Raw genomic sequence first — 12,739 nt, forward strand, 5'->3', positions numbered from 1 at the left:
GGCCGTGCCTCCCGGGACGAGCCCCGGGCGGCGCTCGGAGCCGGCGGCATGGTGGAAAACCCCAGCCTGGCGGCCAAACCCGCACTGGTGAGGTCCGGCGCAGCCGCACCGCGACGGAACGGAGCGGAGGGGCCCCGGTAGCGCGGGGGTGCACGGTGGGAGTGGGGTGGGGGCACTCCCGGTCGGACAGGGTAGGACAAGGAGCGGGTTGGGGGGCCCCGGTGGGAACGGGAGGGGGGTCCCAGGAGGACAGGGCGCCCGGTGGGACCGAGGGGGGATCTCCGGCGGGACCGGGACGTGGTCCCCGGCAGGGCCGGGGCGGCGGGGGGTCGGTAGAAGACGGTCCCCGGTGGGACCAAGGAGGGCGGTCCCCGGTAGGACAGGGTCCCCGCTGGGACCGTCGGGGCGGAGGTCTCCGGTGGGACCGGAGAGGAGGTCCCCGGTAAGACGCGATCCCCGGTGGGAGCGGGGTGGGGGGTCCCAGCAGGACACGGTCCCCATGGGACCGAGGAGGGAGGCTCCCCGCAAGACAGGGACGGGGGTCCCCGGTCGGACCTGTCAGCGGTGGGAGCGGGGAGGGCGTCCCCCGGAGGAGCGGGGATGAGGTCCCGGAGGGCCGGGTCCCCAGTAGGGCAGAGTGCCGGATGGTCCCGGCGCGGGAGGCAGGCTCTCCGGCAGCGGGTGCCGCACCCGGTGCGGCGGCGGCTCCTCGGCCAACTTTTGGGGCGGGCCCCCAGGAGGGGAGGGGAGAACGGGTGGGGTGGGGTGTGCTTCCTCCCCTCCCCCCTCCTCCTCCTCTTCCTCCGGCGGCGGCGCTGAGGCCGTACCCTGTGCCCGCAGTCGGCCGCCCCGCCGCGGGAGCTGGGGGCGGCGGGGGGGCTGCGCTTGGCGGCGGTGATGGAGAGCCTGCAGCGGCAGCAGGCGGTTCGCCTGGCCCGCGGCCCCGACGGCGCTCCCCGATGGACCCCGGCCGAGCCCGGCCCCGGGCCGCCGCACGCCGCTCCCCGCGGCCGCCCGGCCCCTGGCCCGTGCCCGCCGCCCGCCGCCGCGGGGGGGGAGGAAAAGGAAGAAGGGGAGCCCCGCGACCCCCTGCCCCAAGAGTGGACCTACGAGGAGCAGTTCAAGCAGGTAGGAGGCATCCGCCGCCCCGGCACCAGCACTGGCTGCCCCAGGCAGGCAGCCCTGGTGTCTCCCCACAGCCCCCAAACTCGGGGTCCAGCCCTCCCCAAACGGCTTATGCCCCTTACTGCCCCCAAACCCCTTCTGTGACCCACCCTAAATGAGCAACCCCACTGCCCCAAGCCCCATCCCAGTCCCACCCCAAGCAGACATTCCCGGCATCCCCATTACCCCCAGACATCGTCTCCATGCCACCCTAAATGGGACCTCCCCATTCCCCCTCCACAGCCCCCAAACCACATCCCAGGCAAGCACAGTCAGTGCACCCCAGCCAGCACCCCTGTCCCAGAGCCCCATCCTGCCCCAAATGGGTACCCCCTGAATGCTCCTCACTGCCAACAGGCATCTTCGTGTGCTCCCCATCTCCCTGCCACCAAGCCCCATCCCACCCCTGCCTCGTGCCTGTCACCTCCCCAGTGTCCCCTATGCCTGTCCCCAGGCCCTGCAGCATGACGGGGTGCCCAGTGTCCAGGCACCTCCCCGTGCCTGCCCTGACCTGTGCAGACTCCATCCCCAGTGCTTTCTGTGACAGGTAAAATGGGGTGATCCCTGTCCGTGGAGGTTTTGTGGAGATGGACAAGGGTGAGGGTTCCAGTGCATGGTCACCCCAAGGAGCCAGCAGGCCACAGAACCGAGCTCCCCCATGTCTCTGCAAGGACTGGGGCATATTATGGCTGGTTGATGCCACTCATTGATTTCCTACATTGGCTGGAGGGAGCAGCACGTCAACCCCATCACCTCACTCCCAATGGGCATAGGGGGCCCTATCTGCCATGGAGATCTGGTGGGGAGACAGGGCTCCTGGGGCTCATATATAGGGTGGAGGAAAGGCCTCTGCATATTTAATAACGTGCCCCCGTGTATGAATCCTGTCCCTGCTGGGTTGTGGAAGCCCTGGTTCACATGCGGTTGCTCCATGCATGAGTGTGAGTGTGGATTGCACAGCACCAGGTCGGGTTTGCACTCCCCATGTGCTCGGCTTCATTGTGGGGGGAGAGAAGTGTGACACTGGTGGCAGGGTGGGTGGCGAAGGGACGGAGCAGGCAGTTGGTCCCCGTGCAGCTCGTGTGTAGCTTTTTAGGATGGCACTGCTCAGGGGACAGCGGGATGAGGGGAATTACCAGCTCATCCACAGTGGCTCTGGTGGGAGGGGATGGGGACAGCAGCAAGGACCCGACTTTTGGGTGCTGTGGGGCCACGGCGCTGCTCTTTCTGTTTGGAGATTGTCCTTTCTGGTTGTTTGGAAGGGCCAGAGCTCACCTCCCTGGGCGCCCGCCTGCGATGTGGCAGGTAAGAGTGCAGGCAGGGCACGAGCAGTGCGTGCCCTGTGGCTGTGCCCGGGGAGGCTGCCAGCGCTGGATGCTGCCTCAAAGGCAACCCGGGGAGGGCCAGGGTGGGTGAGCTGCATAGGCTGAATAGCTTGTCAGGGAAGTGTTACGTTACACCCTGCTGCGCAAAAAAAGGCTGACTGTCCAGTTCCTGGGGTCAGGTGGGAGGTGGGAAGCGGCTCCTCCCTCCCGGGCCTGGGGAGGCTTTACGGAGAGAAAGCCTCATCTTTCAGCCTTGTGCCCTGCCCCTGGCTGGGGCTGCCCACGCTCCCCGCGCAGGGTAGGAGCAAAGCCGGCAGTGCGGTGTGAATACCGGGGAGATGGAACGCAGGGGAGGTCGGGGTGGGGGGGATAAATCCTGCTGCAGCTTCCTGGGGTGAGAGCTGGCTCCTTGTTTGCTTGCTCTCTTTTTTTCTCCAACCCTGATCGGAAAGGTAATGGGTCCCTGCTCCAAAGACACCCACACGTGGGTTTCCTACCAGGTGGCATGTCCCAGCCAGCCCAGGGGACAGCGGGATGTTCCTTTTGTTCAGTGCCCCCTGGGTGCACAGGGACAAGGGGACCGATTGCCTCTGGGTGGCTTTATGGGATGGGACTGGAAGAGCAGAAAGGAGTTACCGGGACCAGCCCTGTCCTGCCTTTGTGTGGTGCTGCCCTGTATGGGGTGACAGTTTGGAGCAGGCTGCAATGCCGGCTTGCCTTGGGGTCTGCAGGGTGTCTGTCACTCCTGTCCCTCCCCTGTGATCATCTGGGAGGGGACATACCCCTGCCTGGGAGGGACATGTGTGTCCCCTGGTCCCTCCCCAGGCTGCAGAGCCATGCCTCACCCAGCCTGGGGAACAGGTTCTCTGCTCTCGGCAGGGGCTGAGCGGGGAGGGTGGCTGTGCTCCGGCTTTCGGAGGTTTCCCAGGGGCTGGACTGCAATGCTGTGGGGCACGGAGGGCAGCATGTGCCTGCTCGCAAGCTGCTGGGGCACCGGCAGCATGGGCATGGGGGTCCTGGAGCTGGGGAGAGACCCCATGGCAGCTGGGGCTGTGCTTAGTCTCAGACTTGGTCAACGGTTTATGTCTTGGAACAGATGAGGTGTAGGGATTGTGGAAAAGGAAAGAGAAGACAGAGAAAAAGGAAGAGAGAAAGATTTCACCAGTCCTGGGTCCAGCATTGGTTCAGTCAGCCAAGGGGTCCAGTTCTGGTGGGCTTGCACACCCGGGGCTTCAGTTTGTGTCCTTTTATTATCCTTGCCCCTCCTCCGGGTGGGCACCCGAACTCGTCAGGCTAATGAGCAGTTTGTGAGCCTTTGGGCTTGGGGTCGTTTGGGGAGTAACTTCCCCTTCCCTGCAGACATGGCCACTGTTTGATCTTTGTATCAGAAGAGGGAGCTGTGCACCTTCCAGCACACCCTCCCCCTCCTGTTGCTGATGTCTGAGCTGATGGGCTTTTCACCTTGGTTCCTTACTGTGCAGGGTTTGTCTTTAAGCAGAACTTGCCCCACCACAATGTTTGAGATATTAACTCTTTCAGTCTCTCACAAAGAGCAGCACCAGGACATGGGGCTCCCTCCTCCATCCCCTGGCTCTTCCCAGAGTTGGCACCGCAGGAAGACCCCGGGCAGGAGGGACTCAAAATGCCTGGATTTTGTGCCCAGCCCTCCAGCAGCGGAGTGTTCACTGGCAGGAGGCTGCCCTCCCTGCCAGGGCCCTGCCAGCATGTTCAGACCCATCTGGTTGCAGTTGGGGGGATCAGGACCCCCCTGGAGCTCCTTCCTCCATGCCCAAGAGCAGCTGGGGGGAGTCAGCCCCAGCCGGCCCTTTGGGGACTTTTGGGTGTCTGGTAGCCTCAGCAGTTAATTTGGGGATGGATGGCTTTGCCAGCAGCTGTTTGCCATCGTCCTTGGCCATCCCTGGCATGGCCATTCCTCCTCCTGCCGTGGTGCTGCTCCTGCCCTGTCTGTCTCCGCTGCCAGCAGTCACCTCTTGCACCCACCTGCCCTTTCCATGCATTTGGGGGGGCTCACTGGCTGTGAACGGATGCGCTGGTGTCTCGAAGCCTGGAGGAAAGTGCTCTGAGATGGTTGCAGCCCTTCCCGCCACAGACATCCTGCTCTATTGGTTCCCCTCACTGTGCCTTGGGATCATCCCGAAGTGGGGCAGCGGGGTGTGCGGCACTTGCCCTCCTGCCTTCGTCCCCATTGCTTTCTCCTGTGGGAGTGGGGGGATGGAGGTGGCTCAGAAGGGAGACCCTGGGGGGAGGGAGGTGGTCTCCCTGCCCTAGCCCCCCACCTCCAGCGCATCTTTAACCCAGGTGCAGGAACAACAACTACAGGGCTCCTGGGGCTAAATTAGAGGGTTACACCACAGCAGGGGGGAGGACATGGATGGACATGGTGGTTGTTCCCGGCCATGGCTGCCTGGAGGTTTCTTGCCGGCAAGCCTGTGGGCAGAGCTCTGCCCCAGGGCTGGGACCACCTGCAGCAGGGAGGCAGCAGCAGCAAGAGTCAGTGCACTAATCCCTGGTGGCAGCAGCTCTGGCAACCCAGCAGGAGTGCAGGGGCACAGGGCAGGAGCAGGGGGCTGCTGGGGTATGGCTGGGGGTGTGTATGGATGGGGTATGGGAGTGCACACAGGGATGTTCTGGGCATGTGTGTGTGTGCGCGCGCGCGTATGGACCAACATGAGTGTATGGGTCCATATAAGTGCCCATATAAGTGTAGGGATGTGCCCATGTGTGTCTGAACCTATATGAGTGCTGATGCGTGTGTGTGGACCCATATGAGTGCTCACGTGTGTAGGGATTCCTGGGAGACCCTATGTGTGTGTATGGATCCATATAAGTGCCCAAGTGTGTATGAACCCATGAGTACTGGTGTGTATATATGGACCTATATGAGTGCCCACATGTGTATGGATGTGGTCAAGTGTGTATGGACCCATATGTGTGTGCTCCTGAGTGTAGGGGTGTGTATGGGCCCATGTGTCTGCCCACATGTGTATGCTGTGCCCACGCATGTCTGAATACACCTGTGTGTATGTATAGGGATACATGTAGTATCCCAGCATGTATGGACACTCCTGCACATGCATGGACCAGTGTCTCCACATATGGAGCCGTATAGACCCATGGGTGTTTGGGGCAGGGTTTGGGGGCTGAGCCCCCCTCCACGACCACCCCTGTGGCCCTTGCCCCCAGCCAAGGTGCCGAGCGGTCCTGGTGGGTGCCAGCCCCCTGCCCCCCCTACTGCCCCCCAGGACCCTTCTCAGCCCCGCTGCAGTCTGGGGGATGCTGAGAGCTTCGGTGGCCACCACGACACCATCTCCTGACTGGGGGGTCCCGAGGGCTTGGGTTCTCTAATCAAGGGTGTGAGAATAAAGGTGCTGTGGGCAGGAGAGGAGCACCAGTAGGAGCCCCCATCCCACGGCTGCCCCTGGCTCCCTCCCCGGCTGCCACCCTGGAACCGGATTGGGGGGGGGTTGGGGGGGATGCACCCCCTCGCTGGCTTGGGCCTCCACTAATCCACTAATCGGGTTAATAATGGAGGTAAATCCCCTGTGCCAACAGCGGGCTGGGCAGGGCTGTGGCAGGGAGGTGGGATCCAGCCCTGCCGGGGTGCTCAAGGGGGTTTGCAGCTGCGCAGGGGTGTGGGAACAAGCTCAGGTGTGCATTGGGGTCAACGTGCATAGGGGACAGCATGTATAGGGGATGTGCGAGCATGCACCAGGGAGAGTGTGTATAGGGCATGAACATGCATGGGGGGCTATGTGCACAAGGGGAACATGTAGGGGATGGGTGAGCATGCACAGTAGGTGAGTATGTGCGCACAGGGAGAGTGTATGGGGGGGTGTGAGTATGCATGGGGTGTGTGGGTGTGCACAGGGAAAGTGTAAAGGGGATGGATGAGTGCACAGGGAGTGAGTGTGAGTGTGCGCACAGGGAGAGTGTATAGGAGGTGCATGAGCATGCAGAGGGCTGTGTGTGCAGAGGGAGAGCATGTATAGGGGCTGTGTGAGCATGCATGGGGGGGGTGTTTGCCCAAGGAGAGCGTGTCTGGGTGTGAGTGTGCACAAGGAGAGCGTGCACATGATGTGTGCACGTGCAGAGCAAGCTGGGGGGCTGTGTGAGTGTGTGGGTAGGGGTGCACTGGGTGTGCGAGCGTGCACAGGGTGAGCATGCTGGGCACTGTATGTACATGGGGGCTGTGGGGACCTGTCCCCTGGAGCACAGGGCACCCACTGGGGATGCCCATGTCGGCAGGGCCACGTTCCCCCACTGTGGGCTGCAGCTCGGAGCTGCTCTGTCCCGGATCTGTCACCCACATCCCATGTCTGGTGGTGGGGTGGGAGTGAGCACCAGCCTCAGACGCCCTTTCTGCTTGGGTGTGCAGCTCTTCCAGTGATGGGGGCCAGGATCGGCAGCACGGGGGAGACCACCAGCCCTTCCTCCCCCATTGTCGCTTCAAAGCAGCCAGAGGAAGAGGATGGGGCTGGAGGTGCACGGGGGGGTCACCGAGCACCCAACACACATTCCAGGCGTGCACATAGCCCCCCCCAGGTATGCACCCCCATACTCACCCAGCCCTATAGCGGGTGTGTGCATGTGCAAACCCCTGTATGTGCAAGCACATGCCCTGTGTGCACACCTATGCACGTATAGTGGGTGTGTGCATGCATGTCCCTTGGGAGACACCTGGGGTGGTGCTGGAGGGGGGTCTCCCAGCTCCGGTCACCCTGGGAGGGATAGAGGGGGAGGCAGGGATGGAGGGGGAGATGGCCGCGTGGCAAGTGCTGGCAGGTCAGGGAGGTTAACCCAAACAAATCCCCTCATTGACTCCCTGCCTGTTCAACCATGACTGAGTAACAAGGGGCCGAGCATGGGGGACGCACGCTCGTTGGGAGCTGGGACCCACTCCCTGCACCACAGCCCTCAGATGGACAGATGTAGGATGGTGGGATGGGGCCACTGATGGTGCCCACGATGGCACCATGCAGCACGTTTCCTCCGGATACATGGCTCCAACCCTTGGATGAGCCGTGCTGGCACCCCGTGCCTCAGTTTCCCCTCTGTCGTGGTTTAACCCCAGCCAGCAACTAAACACTACGCAGCCGCTCACTCACTCCCCCCCACCCAGTGGGATGGGGGAGAAAATCGGGAAAAGAAGCAAAACCCGTGGGTTGAGATAAGAACGGTTTAATAGAACAGAAAAGAAGAAACTAATAATGATAATGATAACACTAATAAAATGACAACAGCAATAATGAAAGGATTGGAATGTACAAATGATGCGCAGTGCAATTGCTCACCACCTGCCGACCGACACCCAGCCAATCCCCGAGCGGCGAATCCCTGCCCCCCCCCTTCCCCGTTCCTATACTGGATGGGACGTCACATGGTATGGAATACCCCGTTGGCCAGTTGTTTGGGTCAGGTGCCCTGGCTGTGCCCTGTGCCAACTTCTTGTGCCCCTCCAGCTTTCTCACTGGCTGGGCATGAGAAGCTGAAAAATCCTTGACATTAGTCTAAACACTACTGAGCAACAACTGAAAACATCAGTGTTATCAACATTCTTCACATACTGAACTCAAAACATAGCATTGTACCAGCTACTAGGAAGACAGTTAACTCTATCCCAGCTGAAACCAGGACACCCTCCTGCAAAACAGGTTGAGGAGGAGGCTGGGGACCCTGAAACCCCCCCCTTCACCCCGGGGCTGGGCTGCAGGTGGGGGGCTGCCATCCCAAGGCCAGCGCCACCAGCAAACAGTCCCTCACCTTGCGCGAAGCCAGGTTAATGTCTGCAGCAGGCAGCTTTCCTGGGAGAGGGGGGTTTTAATGACCTGCCGGATCCACCGCATTATCAGTGCTGATTAAACCTGCTGTTCTATAAAGTGCTGTTAAATATTAAGCACGATGAAAGGTTTGGGGGGATTAGCTGCAGCGCTGGGAGATGGCTCTGACCGGGGGTGTCTGGCCACACTGGTGGGGTGACCGCTGAGGCTGGGGATGCAGGGGTGAGTGAGCCCCCTGGCGCCCATCAGGGCTGTGGGTTCAGAGGAGCAGTTCCCCCCAGTGAGCTGGCAGTGCCTTTGAATGCATCCAGCATCCAGGCAAAGCCATCCCGTAACCGTTAACTTATTAACGGCTGGCGGCAGAGGCTTGCAAGGTCAGGGGGTGGTTTGTGCCCGGCAGAGAGTGAGCTGCCCCCCAGCTCTGGGCATGGGGATGGGGGGGGGGGGAACCCGCGAGCCCTCAGCTCCTTTGTGTGTGCCCCACTGTGGGGGGAAGCAGAGGGGGGGCTGTGGCTGTGGCTGTTCTTGGGGTCCCTGCACCCCGGGGTGCACAGGGCTGTGCATCCACTGGGAATGGCCAGTCCCTGTGGTTGCAAGCCTGCGGGGTAAACTGAGGCACTGACAGTTTTCCCATCCCCCCATCCCATCAGGACACCAGGGGGGACACCCTAGTGTCCGGGTGCCTGGCTGTGCACCATCTCCCTGGGGAAGGAGCCAGGGATCCCCAGCTTGGAGGTGGCAGTGATGCTCCGGAGGGGCAAAAGGACCCCAAAATAGCCCATCAGTGGTTGGTCACCTGCAGTGTGCAGCTGCACCCCAGGGGCCGGGGGACACACATGGGGATGAGCATTGCCCGAGCTCCCTGCGTGAACAGTGGCCAGATGGAAAAATGACCAGCACGGCTAATCAATGCAGTGCATATTAAGCAGCTCAGGGTTGGGGAGGGTGGGGTGCAAGGCAGGGGGGAGCCGAGCAGGGTCTGGGATCAATATAGCTTGTATTAAGTGGATTAAATCCTGGTTGCCAATCTGAGCCCTCCCTGCCAGCAGGAGGTGGCAGCCGAGCAGGGGCTGCGGGGGGTCCCGCTGCAATTGCTTCCCTTGGCAGTGGGGCAGTGGGGCTATGGGGGGGCATGGAGGGGTTCACCAGGGCAGGGCAGCCTGGAGATGCCTGGGGGGGTGGCTTAGCACCTTAGAATCACAGAATCATAGAATCGTTTAGGTTGGAAAAGACCTTTAAGATCATCGAGTCCAATCATCAACCCAACACCACCATGCCCACTAAACCATGTCCTGAAGTGCCTCGTCTACGCATTTTTTTAACACCTCCAGGGATGGCGACACCACCACTTCCCTGGGCAGCCTGTTCCAATGCCTGACAACCCTTTCAGTAAAGAAATTTTTTTCTAATATCCAATCTAAATCTCCCCTGGTGCAACTTGAGGCCATTTCCTCTCATCCTATCACTAGTTACTTGATAGAAGAGACCAGTACCCACCTCACTACAACCCTCTTTCAGGTAGTTGTAGAGAGCGATAAGGTCTCCCCTCAGCCTCCTTCTCTCCAGGCTAAACAACCCCAGCTCCCTCAGCCGCTCCTCATAAGACTTGTGCTCAAGGCCCCTCACCAACTTGGTTGCCCTTCTCTGGACACGCTCCAGCACCTCCATGTCTTTCCTGTAGTGAGGGGCCCAAAACAGAACACGGTACTCGAGGTGCGGCCTCACCAGTGCCGAGTACAGGGGAACAATCACCTCCCTGCTCCTGCTGGCCACACTATTTCTGATGCAGGCCAGGATGCCGTTGGCCTTCTTGGCCACCTGGGCACACTGCTGGCTCATATTCAGCTGGCTGTCAACCAGCACCCCCAGGTCTTTTTCTGCCAGGCAGCTTTCCAGCCACTCCAAGCCCGTAGCGCTGCATGGGGTTGTTGTGACCAAAGTGCAGGACCCGGCACTTGGCCTCGTTGAACCTCATACAATTGGCCTCGGCCCATTGATCCAGCCATCGATCCACCTTACCGCATCCCTCCTCTGTTTGGGGGATCAGCTGGGCCATGGGGTGACAGGGACCCCAGCTCCAGCCCTACAAGCCTCCCAGAGCCAGGAGAGGCGCCTCTCCCGGGTGAGTGAGAGGTGCTAAAGATGTTATTTAATCATTGTGAGGAGGCAGGGGAGGCACAAGGTCTATTCGTGTCCCTTTAATAAATCATGTTTGACCTGCTGACCTTTAACCTGCCTGACAAGCCCCGTTATCCCCATCCCTTAAGGAATAAAGACGTTGCCATGGCAATGGGATGATGGGAGGGAGCAGGGTCCCAGAGGCTGCACCCGGGGTGGGGACAAGGACACCCTCCTCTGGCCCTGCACCAGCACCCAAGTGGCTGTGCCAGGCGGAGGCGGGGTGGCACTGGGGTTGCCACAGCTTTTGGGGGGCCCGAGCCCCGCAGACGGGGTCCCTAAGGTCAGCAGAGTGGAGCTGCACTGCACACCGGCGGGATATTGATCACCGGCTTGACAGTTTAATACTTCTGTTTATAGAGGAATATAGTTACATCAATGGCATTAAATGACTTACTAATTATATCAATGCAAACATGATTAAAAGGGTCCTTGCTCATAGGTCACCACAAGCAGGAGCTGCTGCTCTTGTTGCACAACTGCCCCTGGGCAAGGTGCATGGTGGGGGGGATGCTCTGGGGTCGTGTGTGCCCCTGTGGGGTGGGGGGGTGTCTGTCTGGGGGTGTGTGTGCCCATCTGGGGTTGTGTGTTCCCATCTAGAGTTATGCATGCATGTCTGGCATTGTATGTGCCCTTCTGGGGTTGTGCATACACGTATAGAGTGCGTGCCCATGTGTGCATGCACATACAGGGGTGTGCATGCTTGTGCAGAGTTGTGTGCACCCATGAAAGGTTGTGCATGCTCATCTGGGGTTGTGCATGCCTGTAGGAAGCTGTGCACATACGGACGCTGTTGTATGTGCCTGTCTCAGGATGTGTGCTTGTGCGAGTTGTGTGTGTGTGTACAAGGTTGTGCACACACATGTTGTTGACGCGGAAGTCATGGACACTGCACACAATCAATATGATCAAGCAGATGCCACTTTATTGCCAAGATAGCTCGATTTATATGTTCATTCTAGTTACTGTTCACGCATAAGCAAATTAGAGATTGGTTAGCATGAGCTGTCCACGCGCCTAGTTACACCTAATGATTGGTTATAACAACACTGTACACACGCATAAACATAAGGCATAATTGGTTGTATTAACTAAAACATGCGAAACTTGTCTCAGTCTAATTGGTCAAGATAAGCTGCCAAATTGAGGTTCTTTGTGCCAAGTTCCCTTTATCTTGGAATGTGCACCTGTGTTCTTCTAATTGGCATCTTTCTTTTTTTGTCTTCTTGTTTATTCTGTTCAAGGCCTTCTAAAGGCGTCTGGAATGCTCTTACTACCGTTAGCTAAATATGTGTCCACAAGCAAAGCATCCTTGAAGTCTGCTGCCTACAAAACATCCTTGGCTCACAAATTGATCAATTCCATTGAGTCTGGATTGTTCACTATGTGCCCATTACTTTCCAAGTATCCCACAAATCCCTCTTTTTGTTTTTGAACAATCCAGACTTTAGCCATTGCATTCTGTACCATCCTTCCTAAACAACTGAGTATACAAGGGATAATTAATAACAAGACTACCAATACTAACAAAACAATTCCCAACATTTTTAACAGATCTCTTATCCATCCCATAATTCCCCAATGGGTAAACAGCCTGTCTAACCATCCCAAACCATCACTAACCTGTAGCAGGGAACCATCTGGAGACGTGAGCCGAGTAACAACCGGACACCGATACGGTTAAAGTTGTTCTCCCTTTATTGCCCAAATAGCGTGCTTATATACCTTGTCAAGCTAAACATCAGCTGTCCACGCGCCAAAAGCTAAAATATAATTGGTTATACTATCTCTGTCCACGTGCATAAACATAGGACACAATTGGTTATACTAACTCTGTACACGCGCCTAAACATAGGACACAATTGGTTATACTAACTAAAACATGCGAAACTTGTCTCAGTCTAATTGGTCAAGATAAACTGCCAAATTGAGGTTCTTCGTGCCAAGTTCCCTTTATCTTGGAATGTGCACCTGTGTTCTTCTAATTGGCATCTTTCTTTTTTTGTCTTCGTGTTTATTCTGTTCAAGGCCTTCTAAAGGCATCTGGAATACTTTTGCGACCGTTAGCTAAATATGTGTCCGCAACACTAACCTGCAGTTTTTGAACTTGGTCCTTCATCATTTGTATAGCTTTATGGACCGATTCAGAGTGATCAGATAAATTCATACAACACATTCCATCTAAATCTTCACAACCATGACCATGTGCTAGCAATAGAAAATCAATAGCAGCTCGATTCTGCAACATTGCATGCCGTCTTGCACCGCAAACTC

The 12,739-nt window shown here is 58.3% G+C and overlaps 1 protein-coding gene across 1 annotated transcript in view; it reads left to right on the top strand.

Annotated features, from left to right (window-relative positions):
* Positions 1-48: 48 nt before the first annotated feature.
* LOC128136283 (AT-rich interactive domain-containing protein 3A-like) overlaps positions 49-12,739 on the top strand; it is a 34,957-nt gene continuing 22,266 nt past the window's right edge. The window contains exons 1-2 of the mRNA XM_052775565.1: positions 49-87; positions 841-1,128. Coding sequence (XP_052631525.1) covers positions 49-87; positions 841-1,128 — 327 coding nt within the window. The remainder of the gene's footprint in view (positions 88-840; positions 1,129-12,739) is intronic.

The sequence above is a fragment of the Harpia harpyja genome, chromosome W (genome assembly GCF_026419915.1).
Source record: "Harpia harpyja isolate bHarHar1 chromosome W, bHarHar1 primary haplotype, whole genome shotgun sequence".
Taxonomy (NCBI): domain Eukaryota; kingdom Metazoa; phylum Chordata; class Aves; order Accipitriformes; family Accipitridae; genus Harpia; species Harpia harpyja.